The sequence below is a fragment of the Cimex lectularius genome, unplaced genomic scaffold (assembly GCF_000648675.2).
Source record: "Cimex lectularius strain Harlan isolate CLEC.00 unplaced genomic scaffold, Clec_2.1 scaffold10, whole genome shotgun sequence".
NCBI classification, from domain to species: domain Eukaryota; kingdom Metazoa; phylum Arthropoda; class Insecta; order Hemiptera; family Cimicidae; genus Cimex; species Cimex lectularius.
The window spans coordinates 3,541,582-3,569,545 of NW_019392665.1; the positions used below are offsets into that span (position 1 = coordinate 3,541,582).

The 27,964-nt window shown below is 33.1% G+C and overlaps 1 protein-coding gene across 4 annotated transcripts; it reads right to left on the minus strand.

Moving 5' to 3' along the window:
- Nucleotides 1–1,358: 1,358 nt before the first annotated feature.
- LOC106667280 (longitudinals lacking protein, isoforms A/B/D/L-like) lies at nt 1,359–27,691 on the minus strand. Of its 4 annotated transcripts, none has more exons than XM_014395140.2 (6): nt 27,288–27,691; nt 14,688–14,973; nt 14,577–14,609; nt 3,648–3,812; nt 1,889–2,056; nt 1,359–1,753 (listed from the first exon to the last, which is right to left on the minus strand). In XM_014395140.2, the coding sequence occupies exons 1-6, from the start codon at nt 27,456–27,458 to the stop codon at nt 1,551–1,553; spliced, it is 1,026 nt and encodes a 341-aa protein (XP_014250626.1). In that variant the 5' UTR covers nt 27,459–27,691; the 3' UTR covers nt 1,359–1,550. The 4 variants fall into 4 exon arrangements, with proteins under 4 accessions (XP_014250626.1, XP_014250625.1, XP_014250627.1 ...); XM_014395139.2 differs by having other exon boundaries at nt 1,359–1,759; XM_014395141.2 differs by lacking the exon at nt 3,648–3,812 and having other exon boundaries at nt 1,360–1,759; nt 27,288–27,686.
- Between the last annotated feature and the right edge of the window lie 273 nt (nt 27,692–27,964).

Genomic DNA, 27,964 nt, shown 5'->3' on the forward strand with positions numbered 1-27,964 from the left:
GATCCAGAATATTCGTAAATATTATCATTGCATATGTAACAAGTTTAGTGATAGATTCTGTGTTAACCGTTTCATAAAAATGTATTTATAAACGTGAATGTATGTGCAGTACAAGATCGTCGATGGCGGAATTTCGATAACCCCCATTAGACTATTAGTTTATTTATGTGTAGCTATATGTTTATTTATGTGTAAAGGGGAGAGGGGGAGATTCACTTGCATAAATGATTGAGACAGTGAGTGTGTTAAGGTTAAAACTGCGTCGGCTGAAATGACCTAATTGTCCATCTGAATCAGGTTGTTTGATTGTATATAGTAATGATTATTTTGGTGTACCTAGCGCGTGTGGGGAGTGAATGTATTTATTAGCGTGAATGTTAAGTACGCGAGGGCAATGGCGGATGATTGAGTTATTAGTGCATGGTAGAATGGTATGTAGTGTATGCGTAGGAGTGAATGTATTTATTAGCGTGAATAATAAGTGTAAGAGGGTGATTGAGTTACGTTATTATATAGTTGCATAGTATGGAAGTCAAGGGTGATGGAAGAATATCCAGTTCTCCATCCTATTTGAGTGAATGGTATGCAAATAAGAATGATTCAGAGAATGAGTCTGTCTAGGTTAAAACTGCATGCATTGGGGGCTGAAAATGACCTTATTGTCGTTAGCCCCTTGAGCCCATTTGAAGCAGGTTGTTTTTATTGTATTCAGTAATGATAATTTTGGTGTACCTAGAGCGTGTAGGGAATGAATGTATTTATTAGCGTGATTGTTAAGTACGAGAGGGCAATGGCGGATGATTTGAGTTATTAGTGCATTGTAGAATGGTATATAAATAAGAATGGTTGAGAGTAGGTGTTTAGGTTAAAACTGTATACGTTGGGAACTGAAATTACCTAATTGTTTGTCGATATCCCCTTGGGCCTATTTCGGAAATGGTCCAGATAAGACCGAACTGCGTGAAGTCATGGGTCCGGATTTGCACGTATGTGTTTACACGAAAAAAAGTCTGTAATTGCACAAATTTTCGACCACTTCTTTACACATTGCATCTCCACTTGCTAAAAATGCAGTTCTCTATATTAGCGTGTTATTCAACAACCCTCAAAATTATTTTCTTACTTTCACTAATGACATAGTGTAAACGTGTCCTCCAGCGAAACTAGACGGGCCAAAAAGATAAACAACTGGGATAAATACGGTCGGTAAGAAAGATAGTTAATTTTGTCATTCTTTGCAAAATTCTCTGCACCTTGTCTTAAACAAAGCCATTTTTTTTTAAAGTGATGTAAGGTTAAATTTGTAACAAAAAAGTCATTAAATAACTGATAAATAACATTAACTTTTTTATCTTAAATATATTTTTATTTAAAAAAGCTCTCCAATCCCTTTGGATATAACAAAATCGTCGAAACTTTAACATAAACAATTAAAATTTCGCAGTAACAGTAAAAACGATGCATGAAGTAACAACATATTTGCAAACAGTGCGATAATCCCAGTGGTCCATTCGAAACAAAAGTAATCCAACCCTCGCATAATACTTTTTTTAAGTCTCGCTCACAAAAAAGACCCCATGTTCGTAGTAAATGTGGCTCTTGACCCGGACCATTTTCTTGGCTGTGTATTCGCAGTAGGGGCAGAGTATCGCCGGACCCCGGCCGCACTCGTGCTTTTTGTGAGATTCGAGAGTCTCTTTGAGCCGGTAGCTCTTCCCGCAGTCGCACCTGTGCTCTTTCGTCGAACTGGTTTCTGAACCTGAAAGTTTATAGCTTCATTACACTTATATTGGACTCGGCTCTGTCAAATCCAAAGTGCGTAATAAAAACTGTGGGTTCAGTTTCAAGAAAGTTCAAAGACAACACAGATAAATATGCACATATGTACTTCCGACTCGGCTGAGCACTCTTTCGGCGGGCTTTTGAAATTTGGTCTCGTCTTCCGCTCTTTTAAAAACGGCGAATGAGGACTTGCGTTCGACCGGTCTGATCGGTATCGTCGTCCTCGTATAACTATGCTTGGCGAAAGTCTGCAACTCGACACTTTCCTGTACATCTGAAATTGCCATTTATCTCGAATAAGTTCAAATGATTCATTAAAAAAAATAGAACACAGGTGCATTCAATACGGTTTACATGGAAAGTTGGAAGGACAGACGAGAAATCTTCAGACAGACAGGACACCATAGTTTATTAGAATAAAATGGCACGTGATACCAAGCAAACAGAAAAGAGTTATTACTTTGTCAAATAAAAAAATTCTTACAAGTAATAGGTACATATAACAAACAGACATACTTTACTTTTCTCTCTTTTTCATCTGACCGCCTCACTCTTCCTATCTTCCTTTTTTTCCCCATCATTTCAAAGTCTGACGACCCGACTCTCTTTCTCTCTCTCTTTTCTTCTTCCACTTCGCTCTTGGCCTTTATCACTCTCACTCTTTACCTTACCATCTCTCCCCGTACACGGCACTCAAGATATGCTACCATCACACTCTCTATCGCTCTCTCTCCCCCAACTCATCCTCTCAGACTCATTTACTCTCTCTCCCCCCCCTCTCTTTCACCCTCACTCTCTTTCACTCCCCCTCACTCTCTCTCTCCCCCTCTCACTCTCCCCCTTTACACACACATTCTTATCTTCCTCCTCGCCTTCTCTCTCTTGACCTTTATCGTTCTCAATCTTTCCTTTATCATTTTCTTTCTCGCTACACGTCACTCACGATTACACACTTATTCTCTCTCTCTCTCTCTTCCTTCTTTTTCTCAGCCTCCTCCCTCTTGGCCATTATCACTGTCACTATTTCCTTTTATCATCTCTCCCCCTTCACGTCACTCACGATTTCACACTATCTTCCACTCTCTCCCCCCTCCATCAGCCTCAGTCGCTCTCACTCATTCATTCTCTCTCTCTCCCTCTCTTTCTTCTTCTTCTCCCTCACCTCCTCTCCATTACCTTTATCACTCTCACTCTTTCCCTTTATCATCTCTCCCCCTTCACGTCACTCAAGATTGCACACTATTTTTACCTCTCTCTCCCCTTCCTCAGCCTATCTCACATGACCTGTCTGTCTGTCTGTCTGTCTCTCTCTCTCTCTCTCTCTCTCTCTCTCTCTCTTCCTTCTTCTTTTTCCTCACCTCCTCTCTCTTGATCTTTATCGTTCTCACTATTTCCCTTTATCGTCTCCCCCCTTCAGGTCACTCAAGGTATCACACAGTTAAAGATCTCTCTCCTCTCCCTCAGCCTTTTTCACTCACTCATTCTCTGTCACTTCCTCTCCAACTTGACCTCTATCTCTCCTAACCCTCTACTTGCTCTCACACCTTCTCTCTCTCTCGCCTCTCATTTAAACACTATCCTTCTTGACCTTTACCACTTTCCTTGCTATCTCATCATCAACTCTCTCTCTTTCTCTAGCGCTCTCACTCTCGCATTCTCTCTCTCACACTCTCTTTCTGTCTCTGTTCACTCGATTTAATTTTGCTTTCTACGCATCGTTATAGTACACATTTTGAACGGACAAGCAAGTTTTCTGAATTTTTCTAAGTGCTTTTGAGTTTAAAACTTGAAAAAGTGAAGCATGTCATTCGTCATTCGTGCTGTGCTTTCTTAGGTGTTTTTATTTGATCGCAATCGATTATTACTTCCGGCAAGACTGCGCGCTCTTTCTCTCGCAGTTCGGAATTCGGCCTCGTCGCTTATTCTCTTACAACAGGCCGCAATGGAAGATTTCCTTTCCACAACACTTTTCGTTAAAGTCCTTCCATCGAAAACACTCTTTGAAAACCGCTCCAACTTTTTCCACTCATCTGAAATGGCCAATTGTTACTCATGGGTTAAAAAAAAAGAAAAAAAATTGGGGGAGGGTCACCGATTGAAATAACAGGTCTAACAGGTCCAGTCTCAACGACTTCATAAATCATTTATTTCCCTTAAATATAACAAATGTGCGTTTATACAAGTGCTTAGAAATGTATGTTTTTGTGTCGTATGTGTAGAAAAGAAAGCCTGGAAATGGCGGTTTCTCAAACACTTTGTACCATTTGAAATATCTCTTAAATCTTCTGTTTTTCCTTTTGAACTGAAAAAGCTCTGATTTGGTAAATAAGTTTTCTTCGGCTTACATCAACCAATGCCACCTCACTTCATGCAGTTTAAACTAAGGATTTTTTTTTAAGTTTAAATTCGATGAAATATGAAGCACTAAGAAATGTACTTAGAAGCTACAAGTAAACCTGAAAACAGCTAAAATCAACTAAGATACCAAAGAACATCGAACAAAAATAGAACTATAAAATTAACAGTAATCCATGATAATTTGGAAAATTGCACTTTATCTTCTCTCCAGTCCTATTTTTATTATTCAACCTTATAAAAAGTCAAACAGATTTAAACTTATTAAAATAAAATAAAACTACAAGGTTTCTGTTTACCAAAATTAACGATTATTGTGACAAGGTGTTAATAAATACGACAATCAGAAATAACATAAGCGTCAATTTATTTCTGACTTGTACAAAATAAAATACTCTTCTGTCTTTGTTTAAAAATAAAGCTTTCAAACACCCATTGACAAAATTTTATAACAAAACTCATGGAAACATTAAAAACTCTTTTATAATTCTATAATAAAATTATGGTAAATTCATTATAAAACTTTCTAAAAGTGTCTATTGTTTGTTTGATTGAAACAAATACAGAAATTACAGAATAATTCACTGTTCACTGACTGGCGATGTACACACATACACACATATTATATACACATTAATATTTAACAATTGAATTTAAAATATTCAATTATATGAGTGTATATGTGCTTTTCAATAAATAATTTTAAAGCTTGTTTAACTAAAAAGAAAACTTAAGGGTTCTAAAAATAAGATTTTTAATTTCTATTCACGTCCGGAGAGAAATTAATTATTAAAAATTAAATTTGAACTCTTTACAGACACAGAATTGCAATAATTCAACGTCAAAACGAACAAACGAGATTTTTTGTTAGGTCTTGGGATTTTTATGTCGAATCGTTGCCAACTAAAATCGCGGTTACATCTAAACCCAGGGTTTTCGAAAAAGTTCAAAAGTAAGCACTTCATAAAATAATCTCAGCCTTTTCACCAGTTCATTTTTAAAAGGCAAAAATGTGTTCAGTTTTTTTGCCCTTTAAAGAACCGATTGGTGTTAAAAGGCAAGGGTATCTGTATCAAGTGCGTTCTTCATTGTTTTGTTCGAAAACAAAAAAGAAAATTTTTGTCTGGAGTCAGGTACTCTGGATAGGTGGAGTATTTTCCCATCTTTTTATATTATGTGTTTTCTTCTTCGTCGTTTTTATTTTCGTCTACGACCCCGAATGCGAACCGACCGGGGTATCGTATGCATATTTTTTTGTGCCTCTGGAGGGATCTTCTGTATTTGTACTTCTTCCCGCACGTGTTGCAGGAGGATCCGGAATCGTCGTCCTCGTCTCCTTCCGCGGTGTTCTCTTTCCGGAGGACGGTAGGTTGGGGGATGAGGTGTTTCGGGGCTTCGGTCAAGTCCGCGCCGTCCGGGTGGCCGTCCTTCTTCCGGATCAGCACGGGTGTCACCCCTTTTTCCGCGAGCTTCGCCAGGGCTTCCATGATCCCGCACCGCCTCTGGTGGCGTCGCAAGCCCCGTATGTACTTGAACGTCTTGTCGCAGTCGGGACACTTGAACTGCTTCAAGTCCTTCCCGCAGTACTGCATGTGCCTTTTGAGACCGCGGCCGTACTTGTAGGTGCTGCCGCACTTCTGGCACGCCAGCCTAGGCAGGTCCTTCCCGCAGTAGACCTTGTGCCTTGTGAGGTCCTTTTTGTTCTTGTAGGTGGAAGGGCACTGGTCGCATTTCCAAGGCAGATCCTTGTGGATGACGCACGACTTCCTGTGGTGGTCATGGAGGCCTCTGGTGGAAAAGGCCTCCCCGCACCTGGAACACGTCCAAGGAAAAAGAATATTCCCGAACATCGGCAGGCTCTCCACGAACCCGGGCAGCTCGTCCAGGTTCTCGATATCTTCCTCTTCGATGCTCGACACATCGGAATCATCTTCCGAGTTATCTGAACCTGAAAACGACAAGGGTCTCAAAAACAATTTTACCAACGTTCGGTCTTTAAAAGAAAAATCTCACCGCGACTTACCACCCTTTAAAATTAAACTCTTCCTCAATCATACATTTCAATCTCCGACGAAAAATTAACACTACTTTAAAAAAAAACACTGATTCGGAACAAGCGGCGGATATTTTATCGTTACGGTTTAGATTCTTATTTTTTTAATTTGGACTTACACACTAAAAAATGTTGACCAGATCACAGATTAATCATGCATTACACTACTTTCTCCCTCTTTCACCTACCTTGCAATAGCTGAAAACAATCGACAAAAAATTATTATTATTATTATTATACATAACATACTCAACTCATCTTTACTATGTCTATTAATTTGCTAGTCAAAGCATTTATTAGATTATAACAACCTTTGAAAAAAGTGAATCGTCTTACTCACGCCATCTTTAGTATTTCTATAAAGAAAAAAAAATATTTTTGCCAAATTTCGTTTCTTATCTATGTTAATCCCATCTCTTGACCTTTCCTATAGCTTAAGTGAACGTTTTCAAATCAAGATAAATTGTTTAAAATATTTGTGAACAGGGTGACCATCGACAGCAGTTATATCAAATTTTTGGACCTTTTGGTCCGCTTGTTTTCGCTGTATTGACAAAACTTCCATTCTTGGCTATTTTAACCCCGTATCTTGTCCTTTCTGGCAATATAATATTTAAATCCATTACAATTCGTAGTCCGATTGACCAATTAACTTTTTTTTAATGAATTAACCTTTTTATGTAGGGTCTTGGTTGAGATGAAAAAGTTAGTGTCACGAGTGGGATTCGAACTCACGACCTTCGGCTCAATACGCCGCTACTCAACCACTTGAGCTATCGTGACTTCGATCCTCTCGGACACCAACTTCCCATCTCAATCCCACCTCTCGAATTTTCTCTCCTTTTTGCCATTTTTCGTCATGGGTTCGAATCCCGCTCGTGACACTGACTTTACTATCTCAACCGATACCTTTTATAAAGATTAATTAATTGATAATATTTAAAGTTAACAAACTAAAACGCATTGTTTTAAATAATTGTGAACAGGGTGACCATCGACATTAGTTATATTGTCAAATGTTGACTGATTCGTTTTGGTCCGCTTGTTTTCGTCATTTTATCAGAATTTAACGATATAATTTATAACTGTTTTATTAGTTGTATTGTTTACTATGTATAAACAATTTTTACGACTAAAAACGTTATAATTGAATGAATAGTTTCCCTTTTAATTATTTCGACAATAAGTTGATCGAATTGAGCTAGTTCTGGTCCGCCTGTTTTCGCTGTTTTTTCGGGGCTACAATTTTGTCAAGACAGTCGAACTGGTTTGAATAATATTTCAGCGGACAATTGAACAGAATAGTTTTTACTGATGTTTGACCATATTGACCCTGGTCTTACAAATCTAGCCGTTTTCCTGTCATTTTGGTATTATCGATTTTAAGCTACCTGGCGATCTGCATAAGGTTTTTTAAGATCTCCTCGATGAAAAACTGTATAATAATTGTACTTTCTAAATGCTTATAACATATATATTCATAATAAAAAATTGAAACTTTAAGCATACAATTCTAAAACCAGGCATGAGTTAAGCAAAAAAAGACTACTCGCAAAAATAGCCCAATGGGAGAAAGAGGAATTCCTACTTAACAAAATGGAATTTGTCTAATTGGCATAATTTTTTTGACGAGGGTTCGCAACAGCAGAGGTTATATCGACCCTCGGGGTGTTTTTGGGGGAAAAAAACAGCCCATTTGTAAGTATGTTGGGTTCGAATGCAGGGCCGCTAGATTCGAACTCGGGACCTTTACCTTACAGTGATGAGCGCCGTGTCAACGCCTAAACCGTTGCGGCCACCGACGCCCCCAACTGGCATAATTGTCGTTAAGGACAATCAGATAACCAATGTCGATTATATGTCTATTATGAAACGAACATATCCTATGCAAATGTCGGTATTAGCTAGAAAAAGGCTGAGGTGGTCAAATTCAACACACCGCCCAGAGTATACTCAATTTTTCTTGGGGATAAGCCTCTCCAATTTACGCTAATAAATTACTTCTTTTAATTAATTAATATTTTTATGTAAGGACTTGGTTGAGATGAAAAAGTTAGTGTCACGAGCGGGATTCGAACCCACGATCTTCGGCTCAATACGCCGCTGCTCTAACCACTTGAGCTATCGTGACTTCGATCCACTCGGACACCAATGGCCACTATATTTATTTACAGAGTATGCTCCAGTTAAGTGCCTCCTTTAAAAAACGGGACTTAATCAGCAGATGGCAAATGTTGGCAAGTCAAAATTCTATGCAACTGCCACCCCAATAACTGGGATATGTCTGTGGCACCTGGGAAACCTGTTCTTGAACCATGTCAATCTTGATACTATACCCTGCAGAGAATTCTCTACTTCATAAAAACGAAAATCTTCAAAAGAAATCCATTAGCAGAGATCGGAACAATAGATAGAAGTTTTAATGCTAAAGGAAGAAATCCGTAGTCATTCAAGCGCATCAGAGGAGTGATAGAACTATTGACTGGTCGCTGGTAACTAAGAAGATACAACATAGTATATTCAATAACGAGGCCATCTGTAGATTATCCAAGGAGTAAGAAACAGCCACCCAAAACTTCGAAAGCGAAAGAACCGCACAATGGAGACCTTGGATACAAAGAAAAACCAGGGAATGGAATTGCAACGGCATCCAATGACCTGGTACTTCTTAGGAAAAAGATCGAGCCGAATACTCTAAACTTAGGAACTAGGAAGGTACAAGCCGGACATATGCAGTGCATGGGGAGCAAAACCCCCAAATCTCCTAGTATCCTTCATCATCGTCATTCAGAAATCATACAATAAACAGATTTAACAGAAAATATTTTGTTACTTAGCGTCAAACTAGCAAATATTTAGTGCAATATGCAAATACTTTGTGAAGTTCAGTCAGTTACAATTAAAAAGAAGAACCTTTTAGGGCAAATATTTATAATTATAAATAAGCATACAAGTATAACAAATTTAAAAGTCAAAGTCGGTCGAAAAACCCACAACTTCCTGAGTTCAAGATCGATTGGTTGTTGTTATAAACAAAAATTGTGGAGAATCTATTAGGTTTCGTGGTCCGATCGATCAAATAAATTATTTTCAGTTATTAAGTAAGGTATCGGTTGAGATAAAAAAGGCAGTTAAGAGACGAACGCAAAGAGCAAATTTTTGGCGCAAGGTCGACCTAAGCAGCCTTTAAAATTAAAATAAAATATCCTAAACGGCAGTATTTGCAATGTTGATAAGGTTTAAGTGCTGATGGGAAAATTTATTGTGAGTTTAGTAGCATTTAATCTTTAAAACCTTTGAAATGAAACGCCACCTGTTTTGGCAAAACACAAGAAATCCAAGAAAACGTGATATTAACAGAATTTTTACAAAATTTCAACAATTTGCTGTAGGTTCCAAAAAAAGTTTATAATTCCCTAAGAACATTGATTTTTTTTAACACCAGACATTTTGTGGATATATGTTGAACATTAAATAAATAATATAAACATTTTTAGAGTACAGGTTCTTCCAGCGGGACCTAGAAGGACCATATAGACTTTTTTTGATAAATTTCTTAATTGCGTAAATATTTTTTTATATCAAAATCAAATTGAATCAATCAATAAACTTGAGAATAATTTCATGGGTAAATTTGAAACCATAAGCAAAACGAACTCTGTTAGAAATGTACGTTTTGAATTGGGTAAATGGTTAGAAATAAGCAATTTATGACCTAAATTTCTATTTATTATTAACCGATATTTTCATGGGTCAAAGATGGACCAAATCGGTTTATAAGACACTGAAACATTAATCATAAACTTACTAACTCAAAAACAAAAACTTATGAATTTGAGGCAGTATTTAAGCACATGCTGTGTAAAATCTAAGCTTAAAACCCTAAGCATTTTATGATCATATCACTTAAGATTTTAACTATTTTACAAATTAATTTAGAAAAAAACTGAATATAGTAATTAAATTAAATTAAAAAATTGGAATTTAAATAGGCAATTTAAACCTAACAAGTATGATTTTACAGAGAGAATCTTATATTAATAATTAAAGGATCAACTTAAGTTGTTTATGATGTGGTTAAGTTTGATGGAAATTGAATACTAACTCTAAATTATTTAAAATCAATATATAAATTTTTAAAAAACTGATTTTGTCTAGGTCAAGTATAAAAACAAAAATGAACTTTTTCAAAGTCAAGGACAGCAAAAATTGCCTAGAAAGAAGACCAATTTCTTTGATAAAATAATCATTTAAGAGAAAACAACTTTCTGAACTCGAGGCCTGTCCTAAACAGTTTAGGAACAATAAATTTAAGTGTACATTGTGTCAAGGGCAAAGAAAAATTATTTTTGCCAGTTAATAGTCAACAAGATTACACACACGCTACAAATTAAAACCTAGTCAGCCCTAAAGAAGCTTTACGCATAGCAAAACAACTTTGTAAAATCAAGGATATAAGCATTATAAAAAACTAAAAACCTATTACTATACAAATTAAAAAACAATTTTTTGACCTCATGATTTATCTGACTCTAAGCAAGAAAAACCTATGGAGTCAAGGTTGTTAGGAATTTATTTATAATGTAACAGCGATGAAATGACCATAGTAATTAAGAATAGAGGGGGAACATTGTCAAGTTTAAGACAAGAAAAAAAAACTTTCTTGAGACAAGGTCAAATTTTGGCGCTTGATAAAAACAAATTAAAAACAACTTTCTTGTTTCGCGGTCATTATTTTGAAATCAATTATAAGAATTGATAAGAATTCAAAAAAGAAAGAAATCAATTATAAGAATATTATAATCAATAAAAGAATTATAATAAAAAATTAAATTTTTGGACTGAAGGTTTTTTGAGTCTAAGCAGTCTAATGATTGGAAAAACAACAAAGTGGAAAAATCAATTTCTGGATGAAATATCAACTTTTACAGGTTGTAAAACACAAATAAACAACGGTTTTATGAAAAGACAGACATCTTTGCGAAGTCAAGGACGCACACTAAATTAAGTTTAAAAAAAAATTCATTTAGCAGTTAATAAACACATTAAAAAACTTTTTTAGAAAAAAGCCTTTTTAAACTTTCAAAAGTCCTATGATTGGGATTGGATTTTAGAATCCACTTTTTCAGGTTAAAAAAAAAATTCTGGCTTCAAGGTCGTTCGTAAACAGTTTTATGAAAACAAAAACATCTTTGTGAAGTCCAGGACAAACTAAATTTTAAAAAAAATTGGATATATAGTCAATTAGTAGTTAATAAACACAAATTAGAAAATCAACTTTTTGACCAAAAGGACTTTTAACTTTAAACAGTCCTATTATTGGAAGCACAACAAAGTGGTTTAAAAAGAAAACCCTAATCTATTATAAGTATAGAAAAAATTTTGAAGGTTAAGACATACAAAATAAAATACAACAAAGCAGTTTAAAAAGTAAGATCTAGACAGTTTTAATAATAGAAAAGAAAAAATAATATGAAGTTCAAGCAACTATCTGGGTAAAAGATCAACTTTTTTTTTGGTTGATAAACACAGATAAAAAAATTCTTGCTTCCAGGTCATTCCTATAAAGTTTTATGAAAAGAAAAACATCTTCGTGAAGTCAAGGACACATTAAATAAAATACCTATAAACAATAACATAAAGGCAAGCAGTAGTTAATAAACGCAAAATAAAAAATCAACTCGTTTGGCTGAAAGGCCTATTGATTTTAAATCCTATGATTGAAAGCACAACGAAGTGATTTAAAAAGTGAAACCTAGTCGGTTTTAAGAATAGAAAAGGAAAAACAATAGAAATGATGGATGGTGGCGTGAGTATGTCGATTCACTTTTGCTAAATGATAGTTCTACCCATGGAATTATTGTTTATAACTTGTAAACAAAAAATATGTGGGTAGAACCATCCTTTACAAACAGTAAAAACAGAAAAAACAATGTGAAGTTTAAGATAAGCAAAAGAAAATATCCACTTTTACAGGTTGATAAACACAGATTTAAAAAAAACTTTCTTGCTTCAAGGTCGTTCCTAAACAGTTTCATGAAAACAAAAACATCTTTGTGAAGTCAAGGACACACAAAATTTAAAAAAAGTTGGATATAAAGTCAATTAGTAGTTAATAAACACAAATTAGAAAATCAACTTTTTGACTTTAAACAGGACTATTATTGGAAGCACAAAAAAAGTGGTTTAAAAAGAAAACCCTAATCTATTTTATGTATAGAAAAATTTTGAAGTTCAAGACATGCAAAATAAAACTTTCTGGATAATATATCCACTTTTACAGGTTGGTAAACACAGATTTAAAAAAACTTTCTTGCTTCAAGGTCATTCCTAAACAGTGTTATGAAAACAAAAAAATCTTTGTGAAGTCAAGGACACACTAAATTTTAAAAAAAAGTTGGATATAAAGTCAAGTAGTAGTTAATAAACACAAATTAGGAAATCAACTTTTTGCTTTAAACAGTCGTATTATTGGAAACACAACAAAGTGGTTTAAAAAGAAAACCCTAATCTGATTTAGAATAGAAAAAAGTTCAAGACATGCAAAATAAAAAATTCTGGATAAAATATCAGCTTTTACTGGTTGATAATCACAAAAAAAACCGCTTTCTTGCTTTAAGGTTGGTCCTAAACAGTTTTATGAAAATAAAAGCATCTTTTTGAAATCACAGAGACAAAAAGTAATGTCCGTACCAGGTCAACTCATCAGTGTGTAATGAAATAAACACAAATAAATAACTGCTTTCTTCTCTTAGTCGGCTATAAATAGTTTATGTGAAATTTACCATCAAAAATCATCTATTATTAACTAATTACCAGGTCCTCGCTTAAGCGTATTGATTTAATTTAAATTTGCTAAATAACTCTCCTTAAAAGTGTAGATATACACGGTTAATAAAATCTAGGTATTAAAATAAAAATCAATGATTATGACATTTCATTAGAATTTTTGTTAAATTAAAGAACAATGGAAATTTAAATGTCAAAATTACTGAACTGATCAAATTTAAGCATTTTCCTTCTTTAAAATTAAGATTAACTGTTTTGCTCGTCTATTTCTTTTTATTATTGTTTTAACTTCATTGATTACATTTAACATTGGTAAGCATCTGCTAAATTCACACAAATAAATAGAATTTTTTATTATTGTAATACCTGCAGCTGCCGCTATCTAATCATAAAAATTAAAAGCTAGCATTTCATCGTTTACAAATTGACAAAATCCAAGTCGGTAATGAAGAATTTATATCTGGTTTTTACACCACACTGTGATGTATTATGGGGATGGAAGGAAAAAAAAATGATACTGAGGTAGTTCGAAAGTTGAACTTTGAGAAAAGCAGTCAAAGTGTCTAGAAGCTCCTTATGATAGAAGCAAGTCAACGGTTCAAAGAATATGTGCTCATTTTTCAAATTCGACTAGTACAGAAATTAAAAAAAATAAAAAAAATAGTGGGCAATAAAATCTGCCTTGAAATAGCGTAGGGTGAACTTGTTACTCGACCATAATTATGCTGTGATAATATACCTATCCAATAGTGCGGACAGTGAAATATTGAAATATTTCTTTTAGCCAAATAGGTTAGAATAACCAGATGACAGGCAAACTGCTACGCTGTGCTGGACTTTAAAATCTGCCTCAGCACATTTAGCCTGCCAATGACTTGTTTCATAAAACCAGTGGACCTTAGTCAATTTCAGTTTCTTAAAGTAGAAACAGCATCCAGCAACATGGAGATTGGGAAAAATTTATTAACACAAAGTAACAATTATCATAGAAATTCCATCACAGTCGGTTTTATGTATCGTTAAGTAGTATTTCACGATAATCATTTTTGCAATCATATCCATGTATAAATTTTCAGGTGTAAAACTTGTAAAATTGTTTCACATGAATTTGTGGTGGAGGAATCTTCTTTGTAAAAATTTCCAGCTTTATTGTTTTAAACCATTATTTGAAATTTAAAAAAAAAATTATCAGTTTAACCTGGTTCACATTATGTCAACACTGATTAGACATTATTTTTCGCAATTGTGATGTAATTTCAACAAATTCTCCATTAGAGACTTGGTTATTTTATAATATGTCCAACAAGATAGCGGCAACTTTTAATTTGAACGATGACCTGAAGAGTGCCGAAGTTCCTCGCTGTGAAGTTCTTAGAGTTTGAAAGAGGGAGAGAAAAAAAATCCAAAAGCAAATCTGTGATTAAGACAATATCGTTTTTCCCCATTTACGTGGGTTTGACTTAGAAAATCCTTGCGGAGGATTTTCAACCTTTCGCTCTTACAATCATACAGGTTGGGGTCTTTGTTTTCGTTCATTTCATACGGGGGGGAAAAACGATGATAAAGCCTTATGTTGGTCTAAATAAAAAGTTCCTACCTTGTCCATCACCATCATCGCGCAGCAAATCAGCTGAAACAAACAATACAACTGTTAGTCCAATCAAAAATAAACAAGAAAAAAAGCTGAAAAATGATAATTTATACTTACTGTGATGGTTGCTTTCCGTTTTCTCGAAATCGCTGTCGGCCATTTCTGCACTGTGGTCCTCGCCGGCACTGCCGTAACTATCTTTGCCCTGCGAGCAGGAGTCCTTTTTAGCAACGATTCCCTTGATTTGGAGGAGGTTCGCACCGTGTATGAAATCTTCGAGCTCATTATGGGCTATGGTCACCTCGCCCTGGTAACAGAAGCGAACGATCGACTGGAGGACCGAAAATTTGAGATCGGTGTAAACTACAGGGTGGAAATCGAGGGAGTACTGAGAAAGGACATCCTGAAAAATACAAAAAAAATTTCTTCAATATTTTTTAAGAGGAATTTAGCTATACTCTACCTAATGACAAATTTATCTTATAAAACTTTGTATGTCTTACAAGTCTAAATATAAAATAAGATATACCACACGCCACCCCTATTTTGTTGGATATTTTATAATGGCTTATCTAAAACTAATAAAAACATTTGTTTACAGATAAACTGTTAAATATCTTCTTTGTATTATATTCTGGATGTTTGTGTGTCAGATTAAGGTAGAATAACATCAATATTTACATGAGATCAAAATATAGACCACTCCCAGCTTTCGTACTTTTGTGCATTTAATTCTAATTTTCTACTTACTAAATTTCCATTAATTACTATAGTTTGTTTGTTGTTTATGTTTAATCACACAATTGCCAAGAGGCAAAGTGATGTTATTAAAGAATAAATAGACTGTAATTAAAACAATAATCGAAAGAAATTTGAAAATTTGAAAAATCATTTGAACTTTATTTATACACGCTTTAATTTTGATAGTTCCAATGGATTTTGATACTTTAATCATGACTTATGAAAAGAAAAACCATATTGTACATTAATAAAACCAGATTGACAATATAAACAAATATATTTTTTAAAAATTTTTAGAGCTTAACTTTTTTATATAAGTTACCTAATTATTTTCTAGCAATGGATGATGAAGAAATAAATTTTATGACAAGTCTAATAATTAATTTGTACCCCTAAAACTGTAACACTATAAAACTCAAAAATTCTGTGACATTTATTTTTATTCTAGCAAAACGATATTGATATTTAACTATCAATGTTAGTCAATGGTAATAAATTAAATAACGAGTCTAATTTTACCAACCGACAGTCCAAAATATGATGTCAAACATGAGTTGGTTCCATTCAAATCCAGCCCTTCTCTGAGAAAGCCCTTAAATTGCTTAATGTCTCAATTTCACGAATTGAAACTACTCGGATAGATTGGAAACCAGTCTGTCCATAAATAACAACATATTTCAGCTTATTTACAGGCCATTTCTCTCACACAGGAAATTATTTTTGATCATACCATATTCATTTATGAAAAACTGAAAAATTAAGCAGAAGTAGAATTTTTCTTATAAACATTGTGACTGGAAAAGCCATGGAAACATCTTTCGCCTTCTTCGCTCTAAAACTACGTGCGTCCACTTTTGCAGAGTGAGGAAGGCCCAGAGCCTTCTACATCTCTGCTGAGGGGCGCTGGGATACGATACGTACAGTCGGTGATGTTCTTCAACCTCACGTTTGATTAAAAATTAAGATGACAACTGCACAATGCTACCATCGAGGAGAAGGGAAGAAAAATTGTGGCCTGTGCTGAGAGCCGGGAGTGCTACTGATTGAAATTCACAGAGAGCGGCTTATCCTCAGCCACGCGGCAGAGTTCCTTGCCAAACCTAAGCATGCAATCCTAAGATGCCAGGACAGTAGAATACAAGAGTGACTTCTGACTTGGCATGACCCCTGGCAATACGCTTCTCGGTGAAGCCTTAAGGCAGGGATGACACGAAATGGTACTCAAGCTGGGCACCGGCTGTCTCTGCCCTGGATCCTGTCAGTCAGGACGATCCCATCATAAGGTCTTTACCAAGCTAAGTTCTTGCACTGATTTTTGCCTTGTCTTCACAGATGGGTCTACATAATAGTGTATTAAGAGCAAAATCAAATATTAGGTTGCCTGTAAAATAACGGAGGTTTTCGTGTTTTCTTGCAATTACCTTCTATAAATAAACTGTTTCCCTTTGATAGACTATTCTTTTGTACAAATGTAAACACTTTTTAATCCTCTTCCAAACAAAAATATTTTCTTTCCTCAGTAGCATTTCATTACGTTGGAATAATTCAGTCTTTACTGAGATGTCAACAGGTCATTTTCGCCTAGTTCGTAACAGTGCCCAAACAGCCAGAAACGTCAATGAAGTCTTGGGCAATGGGAGTGTGAGTGAGAGCACCGTTCAGAGATGGTTTAAAAATTTTTAGGACAATTTAGCCTTGAAGGTAAAGAAGGTCGTGGAAGGATTTCTTCCCTGGATGATGTTCTGCGAGCTTTGGTCAAAGAAAATCCCAGAACAATTGTTCGAAAACTTGCATATACCACCTTAAGGCAATTGGAAAGGCAAAGCAGCTCAAAAGTTGGGTTCCTCATGTATTAAACGACCGCCACAAAAAAAAAAAAATCATCACTAAGAGTTTAAAAAGTAATTAAAAATCATCAATCATCACTAAGAAGTTAGTGCCTAGTGCCACACTTTGCCGAAACAGAAACAAACCTTGAACCACATAACAGTGGCTCGACAAAGGAGAAGCAACACCACATTTTCCGAAGGCCAACTCATTTTAAAAAAATCACTTTTTGGTTGGCTTTATGTGATCTGATTTACTTCAGCTTTTTGAATCCTGGCGAAACAATCAATGCTGAAATGTATTGCTCTCAAATTGAAGCAAAGAACCAGAAATAGGCATCATTGAAAACATTTTTGATCAATTGGAAAAAGGCGATTCTGTGCACGACGATGCTCGGCCCCACGTCTCACATATGACAACACAAAAACTGTTGGATCTTGGTCACGAGGTTCTGACTCCCCCTCCCTATTATATGTATGTATATGTATCATATGTAAATGCGATTACAAAATTTGTTAATAATAAAGGCTAAAAATTCTGCTAAGAAGTTGTAGAGAATAAAAAATGTTTAAAATCACATATTTAATTGTTTGTATTTTTTATATATAAGCCTGCATTATTTACTTGACCACTCAACATACTGTTAATTAAAATTTTGAACTCCCACTAAACGATTTTCTAGTCATAATTAACTATCATATCATAATTAAATATTTTTTATTAAAACTCGTGAATTTCTGATCTCATTATATTTGATTCACATTAAAATAAGTATGTTGTAATTCATTAACTTAATGATAAAAATACCTACTTATTGTTGGAAATAAACAATAAAATACGATACAAAGAAACAATAAGTAATGCATATGTGCTCAATATAATGAATAGATAAAGAGATGAGACAATGTCAAAAAGGGTTCTATGATTTTTCAGTGTGTTGACTCAGGTTGGGAAACAAACAAGTTACCCATCGAATAAGCTAATTTCACATTCGGCTAATTGTAACTGTCTGGCAAAAGGTAAAAAACCTTATTAGTCCTTAATTAGACGTAACAATATTGGTTTGGTTTTTAAACTCATAAAGGGTCACACGGTTGTAAAATTGACTCCTTTTAATTATCTATCAGTTTAGTAGTATGAAGGATTTTCATTTTAGAACATTTTCAAGGTACTAAAATTGCCATCAAATTAAACTACTAAGTACGATGGAATCTAATTTTGGTCATTTCTAATAAAGAAAAGTTTATTTTAAAGTTTAAAAAATAAATTGTTAGATGTAAACTTTTTGTAAATTTATAAAATAGTAAAATATCAGAAAAGTTACAGGTTTTCAAGAATGGCAATGAATACCGAGACATGCAGTGACCAACACAATTGCACTTGTTGCATTTTAAACCTTAAAAAAGTGCAATGATGATTCATGTTTTAATCATTGCACATGATCATCATGATTTGACACCCTTGGAAATTTAAGTAGACTAAATTCACCATAATTCAAAAAATTCCAACCGATTAAGTATTTACAAAAAGGACCACTGGAAAACCATATTATATTGATTGCTATTGATACCGATGTAAATAATGTGCAAAGATAAAATCTCCACAATTTTCATGAGAATCGGAGAACATTTCAAGAAACCGACTCATTTTGCGGCCATTTATTGTGCTACAGGTATTCCTGATTACAAAACCTCACGAATATGAACATAAGATTGAAATTTTGGATACTTTTTGGGCTAAAAGTATTGCTTAATTATGGATTATTGTTATAAAACGGAAAAAAATTTACGATAACAAAAAATCATTTTGAACAGTTTTATCGAGTTAGTCTTCTTAAATTTTCAAGGTATCAAATCATGACCAACCTGACTCTCTTTAATGACCCGAAAACATAGTTATCTACAATTTTCCACCTTAGGCAAAGTTAAAATGTCAACAATTTTCAAGAAGAATAGAGGACATTTTAACATACCAACTTATTTATTTGGCTGTGTCAAACTGTACTTCAGTTTGCTCTCAACTTACCACTCGTATTCCTAGTTTTCAATTTTAAGAACAAAATATTGTTTAATTACCACTTGGCTAAGATGGGAAATTGTGGTTAATAATGATTTAAAGTGATTCAAGTCTCAGGTACAACGGTCATATTTGATACCCTTGAAAATTTAAGTGGACTAAAGTAAATTCATTCTGTACATTTCAAAAACTTTCACCTGATTAAATATTTACACGAAGGAACACTGGAAAATCATATTTTATTGGTTGCTATTAATATCAATGTAATTAATAGGCAAAGATAAAAGGTTAGGAATTTTCATAAGTAATGAAGATATTTTAATGAACTGACTCATGTCATATTAATCTATTTTGCAGTTTGCTCTTTTTGATATTAAAAGCATATAATATCTTAATTGCAATTTGGCTAAGATATAAAATAGAGATAATAGTAGATAACTATGTTTTTGTGTCATTCAAGTCTCAGGCACACCGGCCACGATTTGGTGCCCTAGAAAACTTAAGCAGACTAAAGTAAACTTTGTTCCTTTTACAAAAAGAAATACTCGAAAACCATATATTATAAATTGTTATTGATGTCAATGTAATAGGCAAATGGAACAGGTCAGCAAATTTCATAAGAATCAAAGAATTTTAAGGAACAGACGCACGTTGTGCTCATCTATATTTTCCTTTGCTCTGAAATTAACACTTGTCTTCATTCTTTTTGATATTAAAAACATAAAATATCTTAATTGCAATTTGACTAAGGTAAAAAAATTGTACATAACTATGTTTTTGGGTCATTAAAGTCTCAGGTACACAGGACATGATTTGGTGCCCTTGAATACTTAAGTAGACTAAAGCAACTTTTGTTCCTTTTAAAAAGGAACACTGGATTTTCTTGATGGCTATTATTATCAATGTAATTCATAGACAAAGAAAAAATGTCAGCAAATTTCATAAGAATCAAAGGGATTTTAAGGAACCGACTAACGTTGTGTAATCTATATTTCAATTTGCTCTGAAATTAACATTTGGGTTTATTCTTTTTGATATTAAAAACATAAAATATCCTATTAGCAATTTGACTAAGGTAAAAAATTGTAAAAAACTTTTAGGGTCATTCAATAGTCTCAGGTACACCGGTCATGATTTGTTACCGCTGTAAACTTAAGTAGACTAAAGTAAATTCATTCTGTACATTTCAAAAACTTTCACCCAATTAAATATTTACTTGAAGGAACACTGGAAAACCATATTTCATTAATTGCTATTGATGTCAACGTAAATAATAGGCACAGATAAAATATCAGCAATTTTCATAAATATTGAAGAAATTTTAAGGAACCGACTGATGTTGTGTTCATCTATATAGCTCTTTTTGATATTAAAAACATAAAATATCTTAATTTGAATTTGACTAAGGTAAAAAATAGAGATAATAGTAAACAACTATGTTTTTGGGGTCATTCAAGTCCCAGATAACCGGTCATGATTTGATATCCTTGAAAATTTAAGAAGACTAACTCGATAAAACCCTTCAAAATGATTTGTATAACGTCAATTTTTTTCCTTTTTATAACAATAATCGAGCAATACTTTTAGCCCATAAAGTATCCAACATTTCAACTTTATGTTCATATTCCTGAGGTTTTGCAATCAAGAATGCCTGTAGGACAATAAATGGCCGCAAAATGAGTCGGTTTCTTGAAATGTTCTCCGATTCTCATGAAAATTGCAGAGATTTTACCTTTGCACATTAATTACATTTGTATCAATAGCAATCAATATAATATTGTTTTCCAGTGTTCCTTTCTGTAAATATTTAATTGGATGGAATTTTTTGAATTCTACAAAATTATGGTGAATTTAGTCTACTTAAATTTCCAAGCGTATCAAATCATGACTGGTGTACCTGAGACACTTGATTACAGTCAAATATGATTATAATAATAATCATAAACATTATTAATATAATAATTAAATTAATAAAATAAAATAATAATTATAAACGAATAATACAATAAATTAAGGTTTTTAGTTGAGATAAAAATGTCAATGGCACAAGCAGGATTCAAACCCACGAACTTCGGCTTGATACGCCGCTGCTCTACCACTTGAGCGTGGCGTATCAAGCCGAAGATCGTGGGTTCAAATCCCGCTCGTGCCATTGACTTTTTTATCTCAACTAAAAACCTTAATTAATTGTAATNTTTTTTTTTTTTTTTTTTTTTTTTTTTTTTTTTTTTTTTTTTTTTTAAAGATGGGGCCTGAGTGCAATGATCAAAACGTGAATCATCATTGCACTTTCTTAAGGTTTAAAATGCAACAAGTGAAATTGTGTTGGTCACTGCGTGTGTCGGTATTCATTTTCATTCTTGAAAACTTGTAACTTTTCTGATATTTTACTATTTTATAAATTTACAAAAAGATTACGTCTAACAATTTATTTTTTAAACTTTTCTTTATTAGAAATGACCAAAATTAGAGTTGGTGGTATTAAAATTCCATCGTACTTAGTAGTTTAATTTGATGGTAATTTTAGTACCTTTAAAATGTTCTAAAATGAAAATCCTTCATACTATTGGGTTGTCCGGAAAATAATGCAGGATTTTGGTATTAAACAAAAAAAAAGAAACTAGTTACTTTAAAGCAATGTTCTTTAATCAAAATAATNCATTCATACAAATGAGTAATCCTGTAAACGTAAACAGAATATTTTATATAGATTTTTTTTAATGAAAACTTAAAATCCTGCATTATTTTCCGGACAACCCGATACTAAACTGATAGATAATTAAAAGGAGTCAATTTTACAACCATGTTTATGAGTTTAAAAAACCAAACCAATATTGTTACGTCTAATTAAGGACTAGTAAGGTCTTTTACCTTTTGCCAGACAGTTACAATTAGCCGAATGTGAAATTAGCATATTCGATGGGTAACTGTTGTTTATTTCCCAACCTGAGTCAACACACATAAAAATCATAGATCCCAGAACCTTTTTGACATTGTCTCATCTCTTTACCTATTCATTGTATTGAGCAAATATGCATTATTTATTGTTTATTTATACCATATTTTATTGTTTAATTCAAATGATAAGTAGGTATTTTTATCATTATGATAATTATAACATACTTATTTTAATGTGAACCAAATTGAACAAGATGAGAAATTCAAATAAAAAAATATTTAATTATGATATGATAGTATGAGAGAAAATCCACTCAAACACTGGAAAATTGTTTAGTGGGAGTTCAAAATTTCAATTAACAATATATTGAATTGTACGGAAAATAATGCCGGCTTATGGTTATAAAATAAAAACAATTAAATATGTGGTTTTAAATTTTTTTTATTGAAAATACCCTCCATCACTCTCAATAAATTTCTCTCAACGTGATAACTTCTCTACACCCTCTTAGCAGGGACTAAACTAAATTTATTGTGTACATTTAAAAAATTTCATCTGATTAAATATTTACTTGACGGAACACTGAAAAATCTTATTTTATTGGTGGCTATTGATAACAATGAAATTAATAAAAAAAAGATAAAAAGTCAGGAATTTTCATAAGTATTGAAGAAATTTTAAGTAACCGATTCATGTTGTATTCATCTATATTGAAGTTTGCTTTTTTTGATATTAAAAACATAAAATATCTTAATTGCAATTCGACTAAGGTATAAAATAGAGATAATAGTAGATAACTATGTTTTTGGGTCATTCAAGTCTTAGGTACACTGTTTGTGATTTGATAAACTTGAAAATTTAAGTGGACTAAAGTAAATTTATTGTGTACATTTTGAAAAATTTCATCCGATTAATATTTACATAAAGGAAAACTGGAAAACCATATTTTATTAATTGCTATTGATTTCAATATAAAAGTCAATGTAATAGGCAAATGTAAAATGTCAGCAAATTTCATAAGAATCAAGGAATTTTAAGGAACAGATGCATGATGTGCTCATCTATATTTTAGTTTGCTCTGAAATTAACACATGCCTTCATTCTTTTTTATATTAAAAACTTAAAGATTCATAATTGCAACCTAACTTAGAAAATCGTAGATGTTTAGACTATGTTTTTGCGTCTTTCAAAAACAGCTACACTGGTCGTTATTTGATACCCTTAAAAACCCCATTAAATCCAAGATGGTTTTTGAACTTTCTGCCTAATCATAAGATTCGTATATTGATCAAATGGATCGAGTTAATATACTCAAACGAGTTTTGAATTAAAGAAACCAGTAAAATCATCTGTCACTGAATAATTATTTATAATGGAGGAGTTTTTGAAGATTTGTAGTGGTTAATGTCATCAAGGGGAAAACACAGAAATAGATTATTTATATATTTAAAAAAAAAGTTTGTCTTGATTTATTATTGAAAAGAATGAATTTACTTTAGCCTATTTAAATTTTCAAGTGTATCAAAACATGACAGGTGTATCAGACCATCTTGAATGACCAAAAAACATAGTTATTTACAACTTTCCACCGTACACAAAGTTAAAATGTCAACAATTTTCACAAAGATTAGAGGACATTTTAACATACCAACTTATGCGTGCTAAATTGTACTTCAGTTCGCTCTCAATTTACCTCTCATATTCATCATTTTCGATTTTAAGAACAAATATTGTTTAATTACCTCTTGGCTACGGTGGAAAATTGTGGTTAATAAAGATTTTGAGTATCAGGTACACTGATCATGATTTGATGCCCTTGAAAATGTAAGTGGACTAAAGTAAATTTATTGTGTACATTTCAAAAAATTTCAATACTGAAAAGCCATATTTTATTAATTGTTATATATGTAAATGTAGTTAATATGCAGAGATAAATTATCAACAAATTTCATAAGAATCAAAGGAATTTTAAAGAACCGACGCGTGTGATCACCTATATTTCAGTTTGCTCTGTAATTAACATGTCTTGTAATCATTGTTTTTGATATTAAAAACATAAAATATCTTAATTGCAATTTGACTGAGGTAAAAAATTCTAGATTAGTTATGTTTTTGGGTCATTCAAGTGTCTCAGGTACACCGGTCATGATCTGATATCCTTGAAAACTTAAGTAAACAAAAGTAATAATTCTGTATATTTCAAAAAATTTCATCTGATTAAATATTTACATGGAGGAACACTGGACAATCACATTTTATTAGTTGCTATGCAATTAACAGGCAAAGATAAAAGATCCGCAAATTTCATAATTATTGAAGGAATTTTAAGGAACCGACTCATGTGCTTGTCTATATTTTAGCTTGCTTTAAAATTAACACTTGTATTCATTGTTTTTGATATTAAGAACAAAATATTGTTTAATTACCACTTGACTCTGGTGGAAAATAGTGGTTAATAATGATTTTGGGTCATTCAAGTCCCAGGTACACCGGTCATGATTTGATGCCCTTGAAAACTTAGCCAGACTAAAGTAAACTTTGTTCCCTTTACAAAAAGGAATGCTGGGAGACCACATTTTATTAATTGCTATTGATATCAATGTAATTAATAGGCAAAGGATAAAAGGTCAGCAAATTTCATAAGTAGTAAAAAATTTAAGAAACTGACTCAAGTTGCGTTCATATATATTGCATTTTGCTTTTTTTGATATTAAAAACATAAAATATCTTAATTGCAATTTGACTAAGGTATAAAATATAGAGATAATAGTAGATAACTGAGTTTTTGGGTCATTCAAGTCTCAGGCACAACAGTCATGATTCGATACCTTTGAAAACTTATGTAGACTAAAGAAAATTCACAATAATTCTGTACATTTTGAAAAATTTCATCCGATTGAATATTTATTAAAAAAGAACACTGGAAAACCATATTTTATTAATTGCTAATGATGTCAATGTAATTAATAGGCAAAGATTAAAAAAAAAACTCATGTTGTCCTCATCTATATCAGTTTGCTCAGAAATTAAAACTTGTATTCATTCTTTTTCATATAAAAAACTTAAAGATTCCTAAATTAGAAAATCATAGATGTTTAGAGTATGTTTTTGTATCATTCAACAACAGGTACACTGGGTAGTTTTATGATTTGAAGCACCAGTAAACCCGATGTGATTTTTGAACGTTTTGGCCTAATCATAAGATATGTATGTTGTCAAATGGATCGAATTAATACTTTTTGATATAAAAAACTTAAAGATTCCTAATTGCAACCTAAATTAGAAAATCGTAGATGTTTACAGTATGTTTTTGTATCATTCAAAAGCAGGTACACTGGGTAGTTTTATGATTTGAAGCACCAGTAAACCCGATGTGATTTTTGAACTTTTTGGCCTAATCATAAGATATTTAAGTTGTCAAATGGATCGAATTAATACTTTTTGATATAAAAAACTTAAAGATGCCTAATTGCAACCTAAATTAGAAAATCGTTGATGTTTAGACTATGTTTTTGCTTCTTTCAAAAACAGGTACACTAGGTAGCCTTATGATTTGATACCCCACTAAACCCGAGGTGATTTTTGAACTTTTTGGCCTAATCGTAAGATATGTACATTGATCAAATGGAACGAATTAATACTTCTAGATATTAAAAACTTAAAGATTCCTAATTGCACCTAAATTAGAAAAAGAGTACATATTTAGAGTATGTTTTTGTATCATTCAAAAGCAGGTACACTGGGTAGCTTTATGATTTGAAACACCAGTAAACCCGATGTGATTTTTGAACTTTTTGGCCTAATCATAAGATATGTATATTGGTCAAATGGAACGAATTAATACTTTTAGATATTAAAAACTTAAAAGATTCATAATTGCAACCTAAATTGGAAAATCGTAAATATTTAGAGTATGTTTTTGTATCATTTCAAAACAGGTACACTGGGTAGTTTTATGATTTGAAACACCAGTAAACCCGAGGTGATTTTTGAACTTTTTGGCCTAATCGTAAGATATGTACATTGATCAAATGGAACGAATTAATACTTTTAGATATTAAAAACTTAAAAGATTCATAATTGCAACCTAAATTGGAAAATCGTACATATTTAGAGTATGTTTTTGTATCATTCCAAAACAGGTACACTGGGTAGTTTTATGATTTGAAACACCAGTAAACCCGAGGTGATTTTTGAACTTTTTGGCCTAATCGTAAGATATGTATATTGATCAAATGGATCTAATTAATACTTTATGATATAAAAAACTTAAAGATTCCTAATTGCAACCTAAATTAGAAAATCGTAGATGTTTAGAGTATGTTTTTGTATCATTCAACAACAGGTACTCTGGGTAGTTTTATGATTTGAAGCACCAGTAAACCCGATGTGATTTTTGAACTTTTTGGCCTAATCATAAGATATGTATGTTGTTAAATGGATCGAATTAATACTTTTTGATATAAAAAACTTAAAGATTCCTAATTGCAGCCTAAATTAGAAAATCGTTGATGTTTAGAGTATGTTTTTGCATCTTTAAAAAACAGGTACACTAGGTAGCCTTATGACTTGATACCCCACTAAACCTGAGGTGATTTTTGAACTTTTTGGCCTAATCGTAAGATATGTTTATTGGTCAAACGGAACGAATTAATACTTTTAGATATTAAAAACTTAAAGATTCATAATTGCAACCTAAATTAGAAAATCGTAGATATTTAGAGTATGTTTTTGTGTCATTCAAAAACAGGTACAGAGGGTTGTCTTATGATTTGATACCCCACTAAACCCGAGGTGATTTTTGAACTTTTTGGCTTAATCATAAGTTATGTATGTTGGTCAATGGGATCGAGTTAATACGCTTTGGACAGTTTTCGATTTCAGAAACGAGTGAAATCATTGTCGTTGAATAATTAAGATAATGGTGGAGTGTTTGAAGATTTGTAATGGTTATTGTTATCGAGGGGAAAAATAAAGGGGATAGATTTTTTTTTAAAAGATTGTTCTGGATTTATTATTGTTTTAATTTTTGTATGGAATGTGAGTCGAGTGGTTTTGTAAGGGTTGTATTTATGGAAATTAGAAAGGTGAGAGGAAAACAAAAGTTAACCTAAAGGCAACATTGTCGGGGAGGTTACGCGGGTTGAAAACAGAAATAAATGTTGGAAAATGTTGTCCGCCGGTGGTCGGAAAGCGGCGGGTGCGTGAAAGCTCGCCCGGGTTGAAAAGCTCACCTGCAAATACGGGCTGCAGGCCATGACGACGATCCGGTGCACTTTGACGAACTTGTCCTCGGCGGCGAGGGTGCAGTCGACGAGTATCTCCTTGTCGAAATACTGGTCGAAGAGGGAGACGAAGGCGTCGTGGTGTTTGGCCCATTTGAGGTGGTAGTCGTCTTCGTCCATGGCGTCGGCCGGGGGCGGCGCTGTTCGGACCCTTGGGGCGGTTTTTATGCACTTTCGACGGCCCTTTTTCAACGGCTCGGTTCACTCCGCGTTCACTTCCCGGCGCTGGCACACTTTTTCGCCCTCTCGGCCCGTGAGGAAGACGTCGCACCGAGGTGGAGGGGGCGCTCCCGCCATTTACCGCCAATGCCTCCTCGATACGAAATTAAAAACGTCAAACGTCTACGTATTTCAAACAAATAAGGATCAATTATACACTTTAAATCATTCCGATTTCTTTTAATCAAATATAAAAACTAATTAATAAATATCATTATCAACAAACAAAACAGATTACAATTTTTTTAAATTAAAATAAACTTCAGGCAATACAAAAAATTTATTAATTATTTCTATTTATTTAAAAAAAAAAGATCATCTTTAAATTGATTAAGAAATAAAATGACTTGAAAATATCACAGGATCGGCGAAACGTCATAAAAACGCCTTGAAATAATAAGACCTAT